At 42.4% G+C, this 22,421-nt stretch overlaps 2 protein-coding genes across 3 annotated transcripts; one reads left to right on the top strand and one right to left on the bottom strand.

The window, feature by feature from the left end:
* Positions 1–552: 552 nt before the first annotated feature.
* ric8b (RIC8 guanine nucleotide exchange factor B) lies at positions 553–11,309 on the top strand. Of its 2 annotated transcripts, none has more exons than XM_075469609.1 (10): positions 553–781; positions 1,192–1,239; positions 1,330–1,956; positions 3,559–3,653; positions 4,609–4,759; positions 6,345–6,443; positions 6,593–6,737; positions 6,845–6,989; positions 7,099–7,218; positions 9,115–11,309. In XM_075469609.1, exons 1-10 carry the CDS (start codon positions 695–697, stop codon positions 9,221–9,223), a joined length of 1,626 nt encoding a protein of 541 aa, XP_075325724.1. In that variant the 5' UTR covers positions 553–694; the 3' UTR covers positions 9,224–11,309. The 2 variants fall into 2 exon arrangements, with proteins under 2 accessions (XP_075325724.1, XP_075325725.1); XM_075469610.1 differs by having other exon boundaries at positions 6,348–6,443.
* Positions 11,310–11,363: 54 nt separating this feature from the next.
* On the bottom strand, positions 11,364–21,071 carry LOC142384652 (NAD-dependent protein deacetylase sirtuin-3). The gene is made up of 8 exons (XM_075470949.1): positions 20,859–21,071; positions 14,711–14,939; positions 13,263–13,466; positions 12,841–13,073; positions 12,532–12,632; positions 12,298–12,459; positions 11,993–12,205; positions 11,364–11,851 (listed from the first exon to the last, which is right to left on the bottom strand). The coding sequence occupies exons 2-8, from the start codon at positions 14,929–14,931 to the stop codon at positions 11,651–11,653; spliced, it is 1,335 nt and encodes a 444-aa protein (XP_075327064.1). The 5' UTR covers positions 14,932–14,939; positions 20,859–21,071; the 3' UTR covers positions 11,364–11,650.
* Between the last annotated feature and the right edge of the window lie 1,350 nt (positions 21,072–22,421).

A 22,421-nucleotide genomic window follows, 5' to 3' on the forward strand; every position in this document is an offset into this window, starting at 1 on the left:
CTGTATACAGATTTTGGAACAACATGTCTGTCCAACGTTTAAAATCTATCCGGAGGATACTTGCTCATTTCAGCAAGACAATGCCAAACAACAATCTGCACATACTACAAAAGCATAGCTCTCAGACCATTAACCAAAGAATGCGTATAACACATTGTTAAACTAAAAGAAACCCCAAACCGTTGAGCAGGAGCGATTTTATATCAACGAGAATCTAAATGATAGATTCTTGATCTTAAAATCTATTTTAAATTAGCTCAATCCCTATTAATTTTTCTACATTTTAGTCTAAAATGAATGGAAATGGACATATTTGGAGGGAGTGTTGTGCAGATTTCTACATGTTTTCTAGTTTTCTTTCTCTTTACTCTTTATGTTTAATAAAACAGGGATTTTTTTCATATTAAATTTAATATATTCAATATACCTAATTCATTCTAAATTATTTTGATTTCGTATTCTATGGTCATTAGATTATTTTTGGTTTTTATTGTATTAAGGGATGGTGTTCCTGTGTTGCACAGGGAATTGCCTCAGAGGAGGATACACACCTGCTGATGGAGACAAACAGGGGAGTTTCCTTCTTGACAGCAGCAAACTGTCACAAAGTTAGCCTACCAGCTAGTTAGCTAGCTGCACACCACTCACCGGTAACGTCCAAGCTAAGCTAACTAGCCGCGGTGTGCAAATATCCATGATGGATTTGAACAACATCTTGTCACAGCTTGAAACGGCAAACGAAGTGGACATAGAGACGCTTTTGCAGCAGTACAGCCAAGAGGTGAGTCGCGGCTTTGCTCGTATTCCCTCTACCAAAACAAACGGAGCTGCTAACGTTAGCTAGCTAGCTGGACAGCTAGCTTTGATTTAGGTAAGCATCTTAGCAGCTGAGCCGAGATTTTGTCTCTGTCGAATGATTTATTACACTTCGTTTCTTTACATCGACTCTGTGGATGAATCCAGTGGATACGATCGTTGTATGCTGTTCACAGCACCAACGCAGAGTTAATAATGCTAACACTGCCTGCTCCCACTCCACCACATAAGCTTAGCAACTTTATGTCTCTGAGGTCTTTTTGAAACCATGTATTCGTTTTATAGAAGGTAGGGCTTGGATTTGAACGTGTATTTTAAGTATGTGTTTCCTTTCCAACTGAGATGTTTTTCTAATGAATATATTTCTTGTTTCAGAACACCCAGACCTTCACTTTTGATCAAAAGGAGGAAACCCTGCGGAGTGTATGTGCCAGTTAACAGAGCAGGTTGTTATTAGATGATGAAGAGCGGCCTGGGGTGTTATAATGACTTCCTCACTGTGTGTCATTTCAGAAGCTGTGTCAGAGTGTGTTGACAGTCCTTGGGAGGCAGGCACAACCCAGCTGTCAGAAGACATGTCTGGAGACACTTCGCATCCTGTCCAGAGATAAGCGTGTTCTGGGACCCGTGGCCACCAGAGAGGGCATGTTGATCCTGGCACGGATGGCGAAGCTGCGTGCTGGACAGGAGGAGACTGACCAGGAAAACGACCAGGAATGCACACTGTCAGAGGAGGAGGAGAGGGTGGTGGTGGAGGCCTTGAAGTGCCTATGCAATGTGGTCTACAACAGTCCTGCAGCTCAGCAGGTTAGTGTAGATGTTCAGCTGGCTCATGGCCTGTGTGCCAGCCTGCACACCGCACACACATGGCAGCACGAGGTGGGCCTGTTCACGCTTCGCCTCCTCTTCCTGCTGTCTGCCCTCCGACCTGACGTGAGAGTTGTTTTGAGGAGAGAGGGCCATGCTGTGAGACAGCTGACAGAGGTCCTGGAGCACACCCTGGATGTTCACTGGGTTGGTCCCTATGAAGCTGCCCTACCAGGTCCGCAGGCTCTGCCCATGCCTGCGGAGGATAACGAGCGAGCGATGGAAGCACTCAAAGCCTTGTTCAACCTCACACTTTCTGAAGCTCGTGACGAGGTGAGCGTGTTGTTGTTATGGGACGTGATGTTATGATGGGTTTGAATTGCATACTAGTCATTTGTGACTCATGGTTTTGAGTGCAGTGCCAAGCGAACGTTTGGGCCTCATAGAGTGAAGTGAAGTGCATGACAAAGGATGTCACTTTCAAGTTACTAAGTTGAAGATAACACATTTCTTTATTATTAAAAAAAAAAACGAAAAAAAAAGTTTACTTTTTATTTCCATCAACAGCAGTTTTCAAATATCTAAGCAAGAAAAGAGCCTGAAGGAAAACTTTGGTCCTCAGAAATGCCTTTTCGTAAATGTTACATTTTTTTAAATGTTTTACTCCATTAGTCAGGAAGGAAAAACACATTCCCTGTGTTATCAGAGAGAAATTAGTTTTTCCTTCTAAGGAAATGTACCACACTGACTCCACCAGCTCTGGCACCTCATTGTGCACCACCACTCGAGAGTCTCCTGAAGGTTTTTTTTGCAGTAAAACTGGGTTTCGAAAAGCACCAACAATCCAATTAGGGATTCTTTGCCTTCTTGGTCTTCTCGATCCCAACCGTCCCTTTTAACTGCCATTTTCATAGCATTACTGACCAAATGAATGCTCGAGAAGGCTTTGTTATCATCTTAAAGTCTGAAAGTTGAGAAAAGGTTTGGGGAACATTTATAAAGGTTTGAAATGTGCATTACCTGGCCTTTCCTAACAATCACTGAGAAGAAGTCATAGCCTAACAAGCTGATTAAGGTCTGAGACCACGGTTAAAGTTTTTTATTGAGCAGGGTGCCCAAACTTTGGCATCGTTTTACTTTTAATTATACAAAACATCAAAGTCAAGTCAAGGACTTTTAAGCTGAGGCAGGTAAATCAAAGTTGGTCGTCTCCGATTTGATTTAACTTAAATAGTTCCTACTATAAATGAAAAAGACCACTGTAAGCAGGACATCAATGCAACATTCGGCCGCTTTCACCTTACAAACAAAGGTTCATCAATCTGCCAAACATGATGTGTTGTCTTGACAGAATTACATCTACTATACATGCCTTTTGGATAAGACATCAAACATATTTTGTGATGCCTGTTATTTTAAATAACTTTTTTTGTACTACAATTGAGGTTAAAAATTGCTATCAAACTTAGCTGTCTTGTCTGAGAATATATTTCAAACATCCTTTTGGTGCTCCTTGCAATTTGGACTGAGGGGCCACAGAACTGCAAAGGAAACTTCTAACACAAAGTAAGTCCAAACAACATCAAATTTAGCTCTTAGGATCACGTTTGTCCCTCCTCCTCTTCTAGACATCCAGACCTCTTCCTCAGTTTTCATCTGTCTTTGCTGTTAGATAGATAGATACTTTATTAATCCCCAAGGAAATTCAAAGTATTCAGCAGCTGCATAGATGCCCGAAGGCAGATTAGTATCAACAGCAAACAAAAACTCAGTTAGTTGCAATTGTGGCTCTCATAGATCATTTTAACGCCTCATTCGCTGTCAGTGCTGCCGTTCCCCATCCTTATAGTTGTCTTCTATACACCTTCTTGGTGTAGAATAAAAGTTCCTCTTTAGATTCAGTATTTTTCTTTTTCTACGTGCTTGGACCGACAGGAGGATGACCACCAGTTCCGACTCATAGCTGCCATCCTGCGTCACCTGTTGATGCTGAAGACAGAGACGGAGGAGAAAACGGAGGAAGCACACAGGTGGGAATCTGTTTCCTCGCTGCTCCTCATGCATCAGTGTGTTTTGGTGGACTACAGCCTCAACGCTGACTTTGTGCACATTACAACTTAGGAAAGGACACCAAAGCACGACATGGCTTAGTCCCTAGCTGCTTCTCTGTTCTGTAGCTTAGGGAGTGTAAATACTTGTCTTCTCCTCAAACGTAAAGTGGAACTGATTTGCATAGAAAAACACACAAACTAGAAATGCCCCTGCAGTGGTATGAATGTCAGATGCTTTATAATCTCAAAGCTGTCGTAGTGCAGCAGCATGATCTTCTTTTGTATGGAAAGAATTTCTTGACACAAGAATTTGTGTCTGTGGCCTGAAATTTAAAGTGTGTTGTGTAAAAGTGACTGATGATCCTCTTTAACTGCCAGGCTGAGGTGGTCACGGGAGTTTGATTCCTTGACCGATCGGGTTGTAGCTTCTCAGAGAGCACTGGGCAAAATTGGACCGTATAGGAAAGGTGCCTCAGACTGTTTTTATCTGGAAGAAAGCAAAGTTAGTTTAACCTGTTCGGCTAAACAAATTGAGAGTTCGTCTGATTCATCAGAAATACTTCCAAATGTGGTGTGTTTTAAGGAGTTTACAGACAGTAACACCTCCCCAGCTTAGCCTGCAAACATAGACCACATCATAGTACCAATAAATGTTGACTATATTTGTTTTATCTCTCATAGGCTGCTACAGGCCTAACATATAAGTATGTTTACTTTATAAAACACCAGGCAGAACAGAAACACACACACAATATTACAGACCAACTGATCAACATCAATGACATCTGAATCAGTCGTTTACAATCTTTACAGTAAATTCAGAATCTGAACAAACTCTCTCAAAGCTGTCATACCTTTAAAAACTGTTGTTTCAAAGCTGTTGTGCCATATCAAAGGCTTTGTGATTGTTAAAAACCTGCTGTTGCATCTCCAGCCATTCGGTCAACCTGCTGAACAACCTGCCCGTGTCCTGCCTGGATGTGCTGATTGACGTGCCCGTTCAGGGAGGACTCGAGCAATACGGCGGGAAAAACATGGAAGTGGTGCAAGTGTTGCTCGACTTCATGGAGAAGAGAATTGACAAGGTAAAGTTGATCCTCCACAGAAAACACAGGTGATCTGGTTGGTGTGATATTGAGACTCAAAGTCAAATCTAAAGAATCTGGCTTTGGCCCCCCCATACCGTTGTGGGATGTAACACCGCTGTTGTGAAAAGTCTGAACCCTGCACATGCACAGCCATGCTATGTCATGCTAAAGAGATCGACAAAGACACCAAAAATGTCAAGTGACAATGTAGGTTAATGTTGCAGGACCTAACAAGAATATGTTGCATATACAGGGGTGGAGCAGTGATTTTAAATGCGGGGGTGTTCCCCACATCAAGCCCATAGACACGACGCTGAAGTTGGCATCCGATTCGCGAATTAAATGGATGGGCATAAAGGGCTATTTCACTACATTTTTGCATTTTGATCGCCCTAAACTGGGTCCTGTATGGAAACTACAATAGTTAGACTGCTTAAATCTGGATGGAATTATTCTAAAGAGGGTACAGGGTCTTTAAAGCACATTGTATGTTGGTGCACTACGAGGGTGGGCAAACCGTTAATATAATACATCCATGGGGCAAACGGGTTTACCTTTGGAAAATGTGGGGGGGGATGAAATCATCTTGCTGTAAAAGTGGGGGTGTCGAAACACCCCCACGCCCATGTGCATATATATATATATATATATATATATATATATATATATATATGTATATATGTTTGTATGTGATCAACACACTCACAAAAAGACAAAACAAACAAAAACATGTTTGTTTATCTGTAACATAGCCAGCTTTTCAGGGCTCTTTTCCTTGACTTCATGGAAAACCTTGTAGACCTCCACACTGACACTCAGCTGTGATGTGGGTCTGCAGCACTGAAACTGCAAATGTTCAATAAATATTCTGTAAAAAGTGCTTTAGATACTTCGTCGAATGCAATCCTATCAAGTTTTTACATGGAAGTTATGTCTCGTATCATATTAGATGAAAGATCATTATATTTATCCACATGAATCTCAGTTAGTCCAACTGGGTGAAAATAATCAAGCCTGGCATACAAGTTGCGGCTGCAAGGCATGTAAATGTCTCCTTCCTCTCATTAAGGATATCCTCTATTAAAGGTAGACTCCTAAAGGCTCCTTTTCTTAGTGTTTAGAGGTTTTATCTTGGCTGCTACTCTGATTTAGAAGAGTTAGGAAGGTTCTTGAGCAAAATAGGCTGTTTGACCGGACGCTTTATCTCTTTTCCTCACTTCCTTCTATTGTCTTTTTTTTATTTGTCGTTTTTTTTTTTTTTCCCCAATCTTTAATATTATGAAGCCAGTCGGGGATCATGTTTGCTGTGGTATTTATTTGACTTTTGAAAGAAGAAAGACATTGGAGAAGTGGAGATGCAAACTCAGCTACATTATCATACAACATGTCTTAGAGAGCTTGTACAGCCGTATGTTGCTGATGGCTTTAGTTACTTTGTTAGAGCTCATTTTGATTGCAGAGTTGTGGTTCTGGACCTGTTGGTGCTGCTTACCTCATCGTCCTGTCATCCTGACTGACATATATTCAGTACTCCATCTTGTGTAGACTGTGAAATGTCTGTGGTTTTTTTTTTTACTCCAAGCAGGGCTCCAACTACAAGGAGGGTTTGACTCCAGTGCTCAGCCTTTTGACTGAAGGATCCAGGTGCCACAGAGAGATCCGCCGGTATATCAAAGCTCAGGTAATACAGCCACTGCCATCGGAATTAAATAGAGACGGTAATGAATTACTGAATTCAGGTGAAGATCAAACTTAAGGATTTTTATGGCCTTCTGGATACTACATGCTGTGATATGTGGAAAAAAAACCCTGCTTTTTGTCCCCCCCCAGGTACTTCCCCCGCTGACAGATGTTAAGATCAGGCCGGAGGTTGGCACCGCCATCAGAAACAAGCTGGTTCGATTAATGACACATGTGGACATGGGTGTGAAGCAGACGGCTGCAGAGTTTCTCTTTGTCCTCTGCAAAGAAAGCGGTGAGGTGGAGATGAGTGTTGTGGTAGAGAAGTGTGAGATCAAGAATGCGGTTAGGGATGTTTGTGAAAATGGTAAAAGCTTTTGTATTTGGGGTGTTATCTTTCAGTGGACAACCTGTTGAAGTACACTGGATATGGAAATGCAGCAGGACTCCTTGTGGCTCGAGGGCTTCTCGCAGGAGGGAGAGGAGAGACTCAGTACTCTGAAGATGAAGACTCGGACACGGAGGAATACAAATCTGCCAAACCTTTGTGAGTGACTAATGATTTCAACTTGTTTAATACGCTGTAGTGTGTAAATCGATAGTGTGCGAGCCAGTTTTCAGCTGTACTTTTAGCTTTTTAATTAACATTTTTTCAGCATCAACCCTATCACTGGTCATGTGGAGGAGCCGATGCCGAATCCCATTGAAGAGATGACCGAGGAGCAGAAGGAGTATGAGGCCGAGAAACTGGCCAATATGTTTGACAAGTTGTCGAGGTAAGACACTAAAGTGGAAGGAGGCAAGTACCACGACAAGAGGGTTTGTTTTACCTGCAGAAAATGCTGAGAAATGTACAATATGGAATAAAATATAACACTTGTGACAGGACACCAACAAGGCCCGATATCAGCTCTTCTCCTCTCTTTTACGGATCAATCAATAGTGTCCAGTCAGTTTAATTCTCATCTACTCTTTGAGCCCCCTCCCCCAAATAAAGGAACACTTACCATACCTGTAAACCTTCTCAGATGGTTGCACCAGGACAAGATTTGATCACACTCTTTTTTGTGCGTTTGTAAGAAGATAAGAAGGAAAACAAGACCCCTCATCAACATAATTTCAGCCATCGTATGATCAGCTTGTTCTGTTTCGTTGCAAAACCTCCTCGTATTCATGAACTTTTTCACCGGCAGAAGCTCCTGCTGCATCTGTGTTGACCTTTCCTTGGTAAGCAGAAGCTAGCGTTACCTGAACAAAGGTGACAGTGAGCTTTGCTCCCTGCCAACCAGTTCATCATGAGAAGAATCTGCCGGTAAGACGCGGCTTCAATTAGGCCTCGACTCCCAGCACGCCGCAGCATTCAGCTGGAGCAAAAAGGGAGCTCGCCGGCGTGCCGCTGCAGCGTCATTACCACCTCCACATTAATTATCACCTAATTGGCACACGCTGTTGACTTGTCGGGCTCTGGTTCCTTTATGTGCCGCATTCAAGTTTTTAATAACACTCCCCCCGACTTTATTCCTCCCGTGCTCGAGGAACCAATCAGCGGCCAGGTGAGGAGTGGACTGAGACAGAGGCACAACTAGACAAAACAATTTTGGTGGAGCGTGGATGAAGAGGAAGAGACACGGGTGGATAAATGCACAGACATAAGAAAGCAGACACGGTCATTGTTGGGCCAAAGAGGGCGTTGAGCTGTAATGAGACACGTGCGCCCAGATTAAGAAGATTCCTCTCCAAGACTGCGCTCCCTTTCTTCTCCTCCCCAGTTAAGATGCAGTGATGACGGGGAGGTGCCTCCACCAGCACAGGTGCTAAGGAGATCACTCAGCACCCTGCAAGAATGTGCTCCCCGAACTGCGTAACTGGTCCTCCAATTAGCACATATTCTGCCCCCCCTCCCCCCACACACACCTGCCACACGTCCTCTGTAGTTCCTGAGGAGCAGATTTTTCTTTTTTCCCTTTTTTTCACTCTAATTGGGAGATTTGATGTGACACATTTTTGTTTGTTTTGATATGCTGCTCCTCATTTTACCTGAGGCTGCCGGCACCTCGCTGCAGGTGTCGTCTCTACACGTTACGACCCCACAGCCCTCCCACACGCTTCCAGAACTTAACCTGTAGTTTTCCTCGACTAAATGACATTTAATTCCAGGAATCAGAGGGAATTACACGGCCATTTGTATTTGAATCTGTCAAATAATGCAAATGGTTCCTTTTAGAATCTTTGATGGGTCATTTTCAGATAAATCATCTTGGAGGTAGCGGTGACACACAGGGCAGGTATAATTGGATTAGGATGAAGGAGCAGTGGTGGCTTTGAGGAGATTAGTCTGAGCACTGATCCTGTAATTAAACTGCCACAGGAAAGGAGAGCTGGGAGGGAGGTAGGATGGCTAGACAGTGCCGATTGTCCATGGAATGGGGAGGGGGGTTGTGAGGGTCCTTGAGTTGTGTTTGAAAGAGAGAGAAAACCCATACAAGTGAAAGCCCCCATTAACATTGTCCATAGATACAAAGAAGCCTGAGCAGGGTTTTTTTCCCACATTTTTGAAATTACTTTGAAAAATAGACAAGAGGACAGTCATGCATTTAAGTTTCCTTTACACCCCCCCACCCCCCCCCATCTAGCAGGAGTGCATCTGATGGTTTTGTTCTTTGCCTCCACAGGCAGAACGTGATTCGACCAATGGGCGTCAGGCCGGATGGGACGTTGGCGCCTCTGGAAGAAACCCTATGTGATGGACCGGAGGACAACTCAGGATCAGACTCTGACTAGAGCACTTTGCATCTAGGCCACACTTTCCAATCTAAGCCCACTGGGCCCCCTCCCCCCCACACACACACACACCCACACAACACGTCTAGATCTGTGTCCCATTTCAAGGGCTGGATCCTTCTGGGCTCTAAATCTGTGCCTCCACAGATGACTTGAGTCATCTCAGTCAGACACAGGTGACATGCCGCACTCGCAAAATACTTTTCTAGAGAAGTTCGAACAAATGTTGGACAGGGACAAATTGAATGAAAGCCACATACTTTTGTTTGTTTTCAACAGATGTATCGACCAATTTGGAAATAGTGCAGAAGGTCAATGGTGAAAAACGGAGTATAACTTCTGTTTATCAGGCATCTGTTGTCTACACTTTGCAGGGTAATCGACCGTGCTTTGTGTTGCTGAATACGGATAGAGAGAATGACAAAATATAAACGTAAAGAAAAAAAAAAAATCCTAGTTTGTATGAGTTTACAAGGATGAAGAATGTCCAATGAAGCGAGTTTGGGCTGGTAAGAATTTACTCAATGGTTCAGAAAGAAAGTTCTGAAACAATATAATCAACATTCAGAGCATCTTTTGGAACGTCTTTTTTTTAGTTCAGATGTGACCTCTGAAGATCCAGTCACAAAGTGGGACACAGCTGAACATTTCACAGGAGTTTCTAGAAGCTCTGTGGTGGCTGAAAACCGTTCTCCAAAGTGGGAGTGGGCTGATGTGTGGCAGGTAAACTCTACCAAGACCGAGGGGGTCATAATGCTTTGGAGGCCTTCACGGTTACTGCTGCATCGCTCGTTTATCAGCTTCTTAAGTTGCGAAAATAGAAGTAATATCATTTTTGCTGGATTATTTGTTTTTCACTGCGAACACTGTTGCCGTGGTTTGTTTGTCCTCTATAATTAATCATTCCTGCGCCCGTGCTTTTTTTTCCGCATCTTTTTTAAGTTTGTGTTTATTGCTAGATGAAGTGCACATCACACATTTAAATATAAAATAACAGTAAACGTGAAAGGTGGAATTTATTTTCTTCTCATTAAATCATGCAGCCTGTCCTGACCAGGGAACAGGACTGACGTGTGATGAGAGAATCCGGCAGCGTCCGCAGGGATAAATGAAACGTGCAGCTCAGTGTCTGTGTGCGAGGACGTGTAATCAGGACTGTTGCTCACCGATGTGTCACCAAGGCAACTTTCAATTCAGGGCTTGTTGTCTTTATGGCGCTTTGAACAAAACCAAGTAACTTAAAATGTAGATATGTTTTCCTGTGGTGGATCACCGTTAACGCTTGTTGACAATGAAATGTGGAAACTGCAGTGGTTGTTTTTTCTAATTCATTATTTTTTTGCCAAATCTATGATATAGTTTGAAGGGAGAAAAAAAAAACTCATTTTTTCTTTTTCTCCCCTCAGATGGAAAATGTTGCTGATTTTATGTAGATTTAAAGCTCTGGTGTTTATATAAACTGAAAAGTACTGTCGTTGGTTGTTTTTCTCCTCTTTTTCTGCGTGTTTAAGAGCTGCCGGTTCTGAAGTCGGCCGCACGAATGCTCGTGATTTCACGACAGAATAACGGAAATCCTGCTTCGGGTGAACAGACGTGTTGTTTTCCTCTTTTTAAAAGTCAATTTGACGCCGGATACAATCCAAAAACTACGCATCGCTTTAACCAGAGAACACGTGTCATCGTTATAGAAAGAGGGGAAAAGTTTGTTCAACAGTCAGTAATCTTGAGCAAACCCCCACCTGTGAATCACCACTACTGCCTGCTCACACAGTACAAGAACTTTTTACAAGGCTGTTAAACATGGAGTCTTTGACACGAATTTCCTGTTCATAATCAAAGTTTTTTTTTTTTTTTAAACATTCATTCTTTCCCTTTAGGTTCTCTGCGATTGTAACAACTTAACTGATTACAGACTTTTTGTTCCTGTAAATACTTTCATGTTCCTCCACAATCATCTTGTGACACTTTAAAATTGCATGCATCTGAGGAGAGTATGTAATACCTTTGTTCTTCACACTGTAAGTTACACCATTTATTTTTTTGTTTTAAGGCTTCCACTGAAAAGCGAATAAAGTGAAGAATTCAACTATCGCCTTCTTTGGACAACACAAACCTCAAACAACACAAAAGGTGCCAAAAAAACCTAAAACACAATATCTTTATTAAATAATGCTTAAAATACAGTGTATTACTTATATAAAACGTATAACTTTACTCGGCTCCGGCATAAAAACATGAAACATTTACTAGTGTTCTGGATTGGAGCTCCTCCAATGTTTTTTGATCTTCATCAGCCATTCAGTATGTACATGTGAACATAAGCGCTTTACACTTTTACTCTAAGAAAAGTGCAGTTTACAGAAAAAGTCAGTGAAGTAATGACATGTGAGCTGTCCCTGAACCTTTGGAGTGTTAAGAAGCTGCTATTTAGTTGCTTGGGTTGGATGATGCAGAGCTTTTGCAGTCCGTGTCCGAGTCCGTCTCCTCGCCGCCGCTGCTGGCTGCAGTTTGAGCTCTTGCTCTGGACCTGGACGTTTCCACCGTGCCTTCAGGCGCTGATGCTGCTCTGCTCTGACATGACATCTGATTGCTCTGTGACTGAAGGCTGCACGAGAACGCAGGGATGTTCTGTAGAAAGGAAAGCGCCACACGGAGTGAAAATCTGAGCTTTGCAGTTTCTTCTTTCACTTTATATATTTAAAAAAAAAAAAAGACATGAATAATTGGAAATATTTTTCACAAGGCCTTATGCCTTAAATTAGAACTCACCAATGTTTCCTGACTCCTCATCAGCTCTTCAATCTCACTGCTCCAGCCGAGCATTTCGGCAAACCTCTGCACAGTATCGACCAGATCACCCAGCTCCATGTGGTCTCCCCTCCGCAGTGGAATCCTCTCAAAGGGGCCCACAGTGTGTCGGTTCAGGAGAAGACGTGGCACCGTGGACCGCACCGTATTCACCAGGCTAGCAAATGGCTCAATCTAAAACCACAATCACTTGTTCAGATCCAAGACTACACGCTAGAGAAAGCATGTTTCAGGTATTGGGATGTATTCAAAATGTCGATATTTGCCTGTAAAGATGTGCCCATGATGATGAGCAGGTCTGCTTTTGGGAAGTCATTGATGTGGAGGAAATATTTCTGGGGCAGGTCCTCTCCAAAAAACACAACATCTGGTTTTACGGTTGCGGCGCAGAATGAGCATGTGGGGATGTTTCCGTTTATAATAGCATCCTGTGGAAGAAACAAATGCAGGAAATCAGTGCGTTGTGTTTGAGTGGTTCAGGACAACAGAGCTGGACGTACTTTAGCCTCCTCAGCAGGATATGGAGTGTAGCACAGGTGACAGGAAGCTGTGGCAAAACTACCGTGGGCCTCCACAAGCTTGTCATCTGGGATGCCGCACACTGGGAAAATAAAAGAATATTTTGACTTGACAATAAAATCAAGCAAGTTCCATACCTACAGGTTAAGTGTTTATAATCATGATAATGGTAATTACTTTGTCTTTTCCTAAAAAATTTATAAGAAATCAAGTACGTGTGTTCATCGATTGTTGGGATGCGTTTCGGTTCATTTGACTCCGCATGTTGTTTCCTTAAGGTTCTCACTCACATTTCTCCAGTCCGTCAATGTTCTGCGTGTACATTCGGAGCAGCAGACCTTTGTGATGAAGCATGCGGATGAAGTAGTGAATGTAGTTGGGTCGGTGGCCGCCAGGATACAGAGCCTTGGCCAAGGAGAAGAAAGGCTGTGGGTCACTGGAGAAGTAGTCAATGTTGAAAATGGCTTCTGGGTAAGGGATGTTGTACTTCTCCAAGTTGGCGTAGAGACCAGTTCCTGGAGTCCTGAAAAAGTGGAAGTTTTGGAAATGTAAGATTCTCTGCGGGATACAAAAAAAAAAATATGTAAGTGAGCAGTGTGAAGATTAAAACTCGTAATCGTATCGTAGCGGCTTCACACAGACTGCTCCGAAAACATGTAGATTTGTACGTTAGAGATGAAGCTTCAGGGAGCAGAAACCCACGGACACCAACCTGAAGTCTGGGATGCCACTGGCCGTGCTGATTCCTGCTCCAGCCACCACCACCACGTTCTTACAGCGCCCGAGCTTCACGAGCCGAGCCACGGAGGCGAGACCGCCCCAAGAGGATGACTTGGGACCGGATGAAGATGAACTGCCCCGATCAGACTTAGAGGACTGCACCGGATCCCTGCTTGCTTGGGAAAGCTTTCCTTTACTACAGTAAAAAAAAGACACAAACACGTCACTCTTTACTGCTTTCCTTCTTCTCCACAGCCTGATGTTAAGCAAATAAATAAATACGGTGCTTTAACCAAGATGATAAAATGGAACGTCTTCTCGTATCCATCATACACTCATCTCAAGAAGGTGTCTGGCCAAAAAAAACAAAAAACATTCTGCAATACTGAACTTTGGGCTTTTATCCTCCTAACGGTAGTTTTAAATTCTTTCTGCTATTCCACAAGGGTTGGTACTCAGTCCACTGCTCTTTAACCAATGAATAATCTCCATTTGTATGATAAAAAAGAAACAAGATGCAGGTATGTCTAAACATTTGTGTGCCGACACCGTACGGTTGTACATTTCTCTTCCTGTGAACAAACTAACGCCTTGTATCAGTGGTGGTAACTGCTGGATGTTAAAGGAGGTTTTTAGAGCCAAGCAGCGAGGAGACTCAGATGTTAACAGTCAAGAAAGAAATGGAAAATTTCTTCACATTGGACGTTGTTGCCTCTGAATTACAGCAGGAGGGTAAGAAAAATTGTCATTAGATACAGATATATCCAAGGAAAATTAGCACATTCATGTTTCAAATCAGTTCTCAGAAAGGGTTCATTACTAAGTCTGCTTATTTAAAATGCAGCCGTCAGAGTTCTGGAAATCTGAACCCATTACTTCTGTACTCAAATCACTTCATTAGCACCCAGCACAACATAGAATCTGCTTTGAAATGCTCTTTAAAGCCCACGGACCCCTCATTGGTTTAGTCCCCTCAGTTCTACTTGTGTACCGTCTATGACCCAATCGGGCCTCTCGGGTCATCAGGTGAAGCTGTCAGAATTAAATCCAAGTCTGACGAGGACTCCTTCAGAAGCTGTGGTCCTGCCCTCTGGAACAAACCACCTGCTGACTCCAAGTCCACTGAGGCGCCTTCATTTAAAAGCAAACTTTACTGTTCTCTGAGGTCCATATTTAACATATCCAATCTATATTTAATTACAGCGTGCATCTGTTTATGTGTGTGTGCATTCGTACCATAGCTTTTCATTGAGTGTACTACATCTGTTATATTTTCTATAATATTTTCCGTATTTCCTCACGTTTGTGCTTATATTCTGCATTATTTGTGATTGATCGAGAGTCTAGACAAGACAATGTTTTTCACACGTTTAACAGCAGAGGCACGTAATCCTCCCGTGCCTTTCCGACGTCTGTAGGCGGCGCTACGTGTCCTCTCACCTTGTGGGTAAAATGTCCTGTCTGCTCACACTCATCTGGCCGAGGTTTCTGGCCAGAGCTGAATCGGTCTGCTTCCTTCGTTGTTTTCCATATGGGCACGGCCTTGAGTCCTGTGGCTCAGCGGGGTTGGTGTGCCTGGCCTGAGAGCTGGAGCTGCGGGTGATCCTGCTGACCTGAGGCTGTGGGACTTTTTTATCCCAGCTGACCCTGGACCTGTTCATCCCGACACCTGTTGCAAGCAATAATAAAAAAAAAAAATTAAAAAAGGAGAAAAGAACACATCATTCAACCTCAATGAAAAATCAATCACTCTTCAATCAATTCAGGTTTCTTTTATTTATTTATTTATTTGTGCAGCCAATTTAAAGCAAGAGGAGGTTCTCTTGATGCACCGATTAGATAAGGACCATTTTCCAGGATTTGCTTTTCTGTTGCTCCTCCTTGTTTTCCTCCTTCTTCTGTGTCCCATATTTAAAAAGTTGTTACATTGAAATCATCCCGGCACTCTTTTCTCCTCAGTCTCTTTGCACAGAGGGAAGCTAAAATGTTTTAAAACTGTCAACAGTTGAACAAAAGGTAATGGCTGCAATATATTTAGCAACCCCCACCCCCTGCCTGCTCTTCAGCAGCTATGCTAATACAATCCACAGCTGTGGCAGCTTTACTGTTCAGGCAAAGCAGAGTGTCGAGCCGAGAGGTGGGGGAGTTAAAGAAGAGAGGTGGAAGAGGTGAAAGAGAACCGTAGATTGACTGTGAGTCAACAAACCCAGCTGGGAGAGAAAAGAGGATGCCCCCCAATGGCCCCCGCAGACTGAGAAAAACTGGGAGGGGGTGAGGAGATAAATGATATGTAGGCGGGATTCAATAAAGACGGAGCAGAAGAAGAGAGTGAGAGGGAGGGCTTCTCTTCCAAAGCTAATCTAAAGCCTTCAAACAACCTCCATGAGGAATGAGTGTGAGTGATCAGGCAAAGGCAGCAAACAAGGAAACAAAAGAGCTACAACCTATAAAACATGACTGTTTCAGGGGGCTGTATGGAGAGAAGCTTTCCTCCAGAAGCACCTTGGAGGAGGAGAGGCATCCCTGAGAGCTTACCGAGCAACAACACAGCCATTTTTCTTAAAAAGAACCTCGGAAGGACACAGATCATGCTTGAAAAGCTTTTTCTTTACAACTTTAACATTTACAGAAAAACAGCCAGTTACTACTACACATCTCATTTGATTTGAATTTGGGCTTTTATAAAACTGAACTTGTGGACAATCATCTACATTCTCTGCCTTCATGTTAGCCACTCAATCTTATTTCACTTTGCCTCCTTAAAAGATTGAACCCCCCCCCCCCCCACACACACACACACACACACACACACACAACTACAGTTTTTTTCTTTCACATCCTACAGAACTATTAAAAACAGCGGGAGGCCGGGGGTCTCTGCTTTTGTCTGGTCTCCTCTCAAAAAGACACTGCTGAGTACAAGCAATAAATCACAGGCCAAGTTATTAAGGATTCTCACACATGGTGCAAGGATGCGGCACACAACTCCTCAACATGATTGTAAACCCTCCAGAAGTGCAATCTCAACTGCATAAGCTGAATCTATCCAACTAAATTAAAATGCTGCGGTGTCTTTTTTTACTATGTTGCACAAAATAATTTCTATTAGATTAAACTGCCTTCCAGTGTTTTCAATGCTCATCCTTTTGTCAGATAAAGCCCTAGATGTGCCACAGATGTTATTATTCTTTAATGACAAATAAATCCCTGTATAAATGACAAAAGGCTTTAAAAGGATTTGAGAACACACCCCCCCCCTTCTTTGCTTGGCTTTTCACACTACTTGCTCTTGCAGTTCTGCCTGATCGAAAATCTGTGTCCCATAACCGGACCACCAGGAGTGGTGGCAGCTCATATGAGGGTTACAGTTATCTAATTACAGATGTCCCACAACACAAGTGACACCTCGGTGATCACCTTTAAATCCCCTTCACCCCACTCCCAGCCCCAAAAGTCAGGCTGATTGATAATCCTTTCAATATGCTAGAGGCTGAAGCCAAGAGCCAAACACCCGCTGCAAGAAACGGACAAAAACTTTGTATAAAAGGAACAAAGACTCAGTTGAGTAAGTGTAAGCAGCATCACTTGAACACTTAAAACCCAGGGCGGAAACGGAAGTTTGTGTGTGGATACTGCAAAATCAGAGAGCAGTTTCCCTTCATTCAGATTTTATGTCTGCCCAATGTTCAAAATGGCTGCAAAAGGCCGTCATGTCCACGGTATGAAACTGTTACCTCTGCTCAGGCATGCTGCGTTTATTTATTCACATTTTAGGATCTAGTGCATGTAACTTGGTGTGTGCATTACGTTTGGCTCATTCGACTCTACCTCGTGCTAGATGTTACTGCAGTTCAGCTTCTCTCCGATGAGCTGAGTGGTTAAAACATCGAGCTGGCGTCTCCCGGTTGCAGCTCAGCTGTGTCTTAAAGGAGATTTGGTTAAGTTTAATGAGGGGCTTTTCCTCTGCAACCCCGGCATTTAACCCTCCACTCACGGCAGAGTTGAGGACTTGCCGACTTTGATCTCTGCTGCCCCCCCAACGCTGGGATGGCAACCGGCAGCCTGGTCGCCATGGAAACCTCTTCATTACTTAGCTGGTGAGGCAACAGCTCTATGTTCTCCCTCCCCACCTGCTCGCTAATGACATATCACTCTGTGTCGCATCTTTGTTGGCCTCTCAATTGACACAAAGCAGCGAGTCCTAATTTGTGTTAGTATGTTGTTTGCTCACACAGAGAGAAAGGTGGGTGGCGGGGAGCTACATTTGCCCAGCGGGTCGATGGCTAAGTAATGACTCTTGTCTTGCTGCTACTCCAAAGACACACTGGCACTAAATTAAAAATAAATCAACAATCGATACAACTCCTATAACAGTATACAATCAGAACACAAACAATTTAAACAAAGTACCCACAGCTATTACAATAAAGACGTCAAATATATAGCAATCACATACAGACTGGACGAAATAACATTCAATATAAGCAAATGTACATTTAAGAAATCAATAACATGGCAGAACACAGAAACAAAAAGTCATCAGGTGTCAACAAAGACGCCTTCATGGTCCCTATTTTGTCTGTTCGTCAGTCCAGAACTTAAGTCTGTCTAAATACAAAGGCCTGAGAAAGAATCCTCAGATTTCACAGGCAACATGTGGTTGATGATAAATGACTTAAATTAAGAATCAATTAGGCAAATAAATAGTTCATGAGTTGCCTACTAAATGAACAGCTCATCAAAAAGGAAACGTATCTTAAGCTCAGTTTAGGAGTAGAAGTGTGTGCAGCTTTTTCTACTCGCATCCGGCCATAAAGAATAAAGGAGTTAAAAATAGAAGAAAAAAAACCCCAAAAAAACCCGGAAGTGTTCCTTGTATCAGCGTCTGGCTTTGCAGCTTCAGCTCTGAGTGAGGCTGCGCTGCCACCTGGTGGAACTAGTGGCTCATTGCACATGAAAGCCATCAACCCATTCAAGAAAACACTGGTAAAATTATGGAAGGATGTTCATTCAGCTGTTTTATTCAGTAAAACAATTAGAAAATAATTTAAAAAAAAATCTTGGTTAAACACACAAGTTTACTAAAACATGGCCCCAACACGAAACTCCTTTAAGAGAAAGAAAAGGTGTTGGTTGTTCCCCATCAGCCGTGTCTAAAAGTTGGAGCGAGCACACCTGGGATGTCTTATTAAAGGGAAACATACAGGTCGAACAAGGGATACCTCAAAGCGTCAGGACAGAAATATGCCTTGAAAACAGAAAATACAAAACAAAATAAATGGAAAAACAAATGGGGGGAATTGGGAGTCGGTGTTTGTGACCGAACTGGAAATGGGATCGACATCCAGAAAAGTCTAAGAACCTCAGGGAGGGGTCTCCTGCTGGTGCCCAGAGTCAGGACTAAACAAGGTGAGGCTGCGTTTCAGCTTTATGCTCCTAAAATTTGGAACAGTCTTCCAGAAGATGTGAGACAGGCCTCAACTCTGACAATGTTTAAATCCAGGCTGAAAACAGTTCTGTTTAGCTGTGCATATGACACCTGAAAGTATTTTATCTGCACTCTTCACTTTTTAATTAACTAATGATTATTTTAATGGGTTTCTAATTTTTTTTTTTTTTTTTTTTTTTAATTTTTTTTTTTAATTTCTTTTTAATGATTTTATAGTCTTCTTGTGATTTTATGTAGCTGTGAAGCACTTTGAATTGCCCTGTGTATGAATTGTGCTCTATTAATAAAATTGCCTTGCCTTGCCTAATGTAAAGCGTCACTAACATCTAAACAGAAGAAAGAAAGAGAGAAAGAGAAACAGTCAGGAACGAACGGATGTAAGTGATACTCAGTGATGAATCGCTGCTGGACCAATGATGACCAGAAAAAAAAAAAAATAATTCACACAATCCTGGCTGATATGGGGTTGATGTGCGGTAAAGGACATGGGGAGATGGCAGCCATTACCTCTACAGTAAATGTGCAGGTGAAGATTAAAATTTTGGACATCTTTCTTATTCCATCAGTCGAAAGGAGGTTCAGTGATGCTGAGGTATTTTTTCAGGATGATAATGTGCATGATCACTGAACAGGGGGCATTATAACTTCTCTTCAGGTAAGGTTCAACGAAGTGGCCAGCAGACAGTCTGGGTCTCAGTGCTGTTGAAAACGTGTGGTGGAAGGAAAACAGTGGTTCATGAGAAGGCTCCGTCCTGCTTAGCTCATCTGTCAGCTGGTGAGGAAGAAAGATGGAACCTGACTGATGAAGGATATCATGTTTCATTAGAGATGTCCATGCCTCAAAGGATTCAAGCTGTCATAAAGGCCAGAACAGACTCAACAAAGTACTAAAGGGAGGGATGGGGTTCATGATTCCTTCCTTTTTTTTAAACTTTATCTGGAAAAAAAAGTCTAATAATTACGGATTAACTCAAATAATCTGGAGATGTTTTTTAAAAAGCCAGGTTGTTCAGCTATCAACTATTTATTTTTTCTCTTTACAAAATAAAAATGTTGGACAGAGATCCTGTCAGTGAGGTGACTCCATGATTTTTGCTTTACACAGGGATCTTCATTTGTATCTGTTAGCTGTTGAAAGCAACTATTTGCAATGTTCAGTCAGAAAATACCACCATCGGTCTGTCAACAGGACAGAGATCAGGAAAGATAGGGGTATGGTTCAAGTTACATCCCGTACGAGCGCCGTTCATCCTGTTACAAAGTTTTCTTCACTGAGAAGCAGTGCGGTGGATCATTTTTAATACTTTTTAAGAAAATGTAATGACTTTAAAAAGATCACACATTACAGTACAGGTAGTAGTCACATCTTTGGTTTTCTGTCTCCAGTAAAGCAGAATCTACCATTGTGATGTTTTTAAATGTACAGGTTTAACAGCTTATAAACATATCTGAGCGATATATAGATGGATGATTGTCATCCATATTGGTAGTGTTGTCGCATATAATACAGTCACCCAAAAGGTTTCTACATTTTGTTACGTTTCAGACTTTTATCAGAAGGACTTTCACAGAATCGTCCTCATGGCACTCCTGGGTTTCCTTGGCGGCATGCTTTAAGGTCGCTGCCTCTTCTGTTTCCTTTTTAATGGGGACTGGCTTCTGTCTGTCTGGCTTCTGTCTGGCCAGACTGGTGAAGTTGTGCACCCATGGCTGTCCTGTCAGGTTCACTCATTTTCACAAAGTAACTCCAGGCCCTTTATACCTCCTTTTATTTTTTATTCCCTGTTAGACGCACTGTGCAGGTTTCAAAGTGTGATTTAAGCGAGCAGAAGAAAAGTCCTTTAGTATTAAACTCTGTCCAGACATTTTGGGGGTGTGTAAAAATAACATGGTAGCCTATCCTTTAACAGAGCAGCATCACATGAATGAAACTGATTTAGTTACTCTTTTTTTTTTTTAAATGTCTCAGGATAAAGTGATAAAAAAGTTAAAAGAAAATGAAAATAGGAAACCGGTTCAATCAGCTCCATTATACGACAGATTCGAGCCACTGATAACCCAACATGGAAACTCACTAGTAACAATTACAATTAAGCAATTTATGAGGGGCTTTTTTTCAGCTGTACAGTGATGGCCTACCTGTCTCTTTACAGGCTGCAGAGCTTCTGAATGATGATCACACGACGACTGATGGCAGACTTTGCAGGTCCAGCTGGGATGTTTTACATCAATTCAGCGTCTTCAGGGGTAAAATCCAAGTTTATAGCACGTCGGGGTCAAAAGCACTGAGTCCACTTGTGTTAAGTGTCTCCTTCCACGGAAACAGACACCGAATCAGCATGCAGCCTGAAGTGCGAGGTTTGACATGCAAGAGGTATCACTCCGCTATTGTTTCCGGGTACAAAATAAGTAATTAGGTGTGCGGGCGGGAAACGGACGGAGTCACGTGACGCTGCGTTTCCGCTTTTCAAACCCAGCGTTTTGGTGCCTCAAATTCAAATGACTCAACAGTCAAGAAGATTCAAATGAGCAAGTTATGATCAGTATACCTGCAAAGTGCAGCGTAGCATAACGTCTGTTATTCGGATTAGGGACAAAAATGAAGCAGAATCGTGTCAGAGGAGACTAAACAACATTAAGAATGAAACATAAAAGCAAAACAAAATTGTGGTCCGTTTCTGATCATGTTGTAATACAGGGCTCTCAAGTCTCACGCAATGAGCGTGAGACACACGCATTTCAACAAGTTCACACGCTCACACGCCACACATGCTATTTCTCACGCTGAGAAATGATCAACTTCGTCGCACAGAAATTATAATGGCCTATACTATAAACGAGTCAATGGCAGGTGCGCTCGTACAGCTCAGAACTAGCTCTGGTACAGCCGTCTTGATTTAGCAACCCATCGGAAAATCACAAAATAGAATTTCTCAGCCAATCAGAAAACAGAATTTCTTGTTGCCGGGTGAGGTCTCAAATAGCTTTAAGCTGCAAGCACGCGTCCCATGAATGCACAGCGGACATAACCTTTATGGTCTGAATGCGTGCAGAAGTTGTAGACGAGCTGGAGGTGGAAGAGAACCGTCAGGATCATCAGCAGGTCATATCTTCATTTATTTTAATCTTTTATTAGTTACCATAGTTTTCCTACTCCTTGTAAAAGACCAATACCTGCCTATTAAAGTGTTCATTGGAGTAGTAGACCTAAATATTCAGCACACACCCTTTGACATGAGCAACTTAATGAAAAATGAAAAATATGTAGGAGTGTAATTAGGCTTCCGTGGTTAATTCTTTTCAAAGGTGACTGGTATGAACAGATTACCAATAAGGCTATCTACAATTGCCAAACTGGTATTAGTTCTGCCGCACTGAAATGCTGATGCAGAGAGGGTTTTTTCCATGGTGGGGCTCAATAAAACCAAGACCAGGAACACGTTGGCTCTGAATGGAACTCTGTCATCCATCATGACTGTGAAAATGGCTGTGCTTTAAAAGGGAGCCCCCAATATCAGTCATCAAGCATCAAAATCTGCCACAAACACTTACAACAACACTCATAAATTTTTTTTTGTTTGTTAAGACTTTGCATACCTAAAACAATTTATTTTAAAATATAGCAGAATTTAGTGTAAAAGTGAAGATTTGTGATTTTGGTATAAATAAAACAATTGTTCTTTAGCTAGTTTATGGTGATGG

Source organism: Odontesthes bonariensis, chromosome 7 (genome assembly GCF_027942865.1).
Source record: "Odontesthes bonariensis isolate fOdoBon6 chromosome 7, fOdoBon6.hap1, whole genome shotgun sequence".
Taxonomy (NCBI): domain Eukaryota; kingdom Metazoa; phylum Chordata; class Actinopteri; order Atheriniformes; family Atherinopsidae; genus Odontesthes; species Odontesthes bonariensis.

What these genes read in the sequence shown, in the direction of transcription:
- ric8b (XM_075469609.1), top strand. Translation starts at nt 695, where the DNA reads ATGATGGATTTGAACAACATCTTGTCACAGCTTGAAACGGCAAACGAA. An exon ending in GCCGGTATATCAAAGCTCAG is followed by an intron (nt 6,444 to 6,592) that starts GTAATACAGCCA and finishes GTCCCCCCCCAG; the next exon opens with GTACTTCCCCCGCTGACAGA. An exon ending in TACAAATCTGCCAAACCTTT is followed by an intron (nt 6,990 to 7,098) that starts GTGAGTGACTAA and finishes ACATTTTTTCAG; the next exon opens with CATCAACCCTATCACTGGTC.
- LOC142384652 (XM_075470949.1), bottom strand. Translation starts at nt 14,931, where the DNA reads ATGAACAGGTCCAGGGTCAGCTGGGATAAAAAAGTCCCACAGCCTCAG. An exon ending in ATCCTGCTGAGGAGGCTAAA is followed by an intron (nt 12,460 to 12,531) that starts GTACGTCCAGCT and finishes TTTCTTCCACAG; the next exon opens with GATGCTATTATAAACGGAAA. An exon ending in TCATGGGCACATCTTTACAG is followed by an intron (nt 12,206 to 12,297) that starts GCAAATATCGAC and finishes TTGTGGTTTTAG; the next exon opens with ATTGAGCCATTTGCTAGCCT.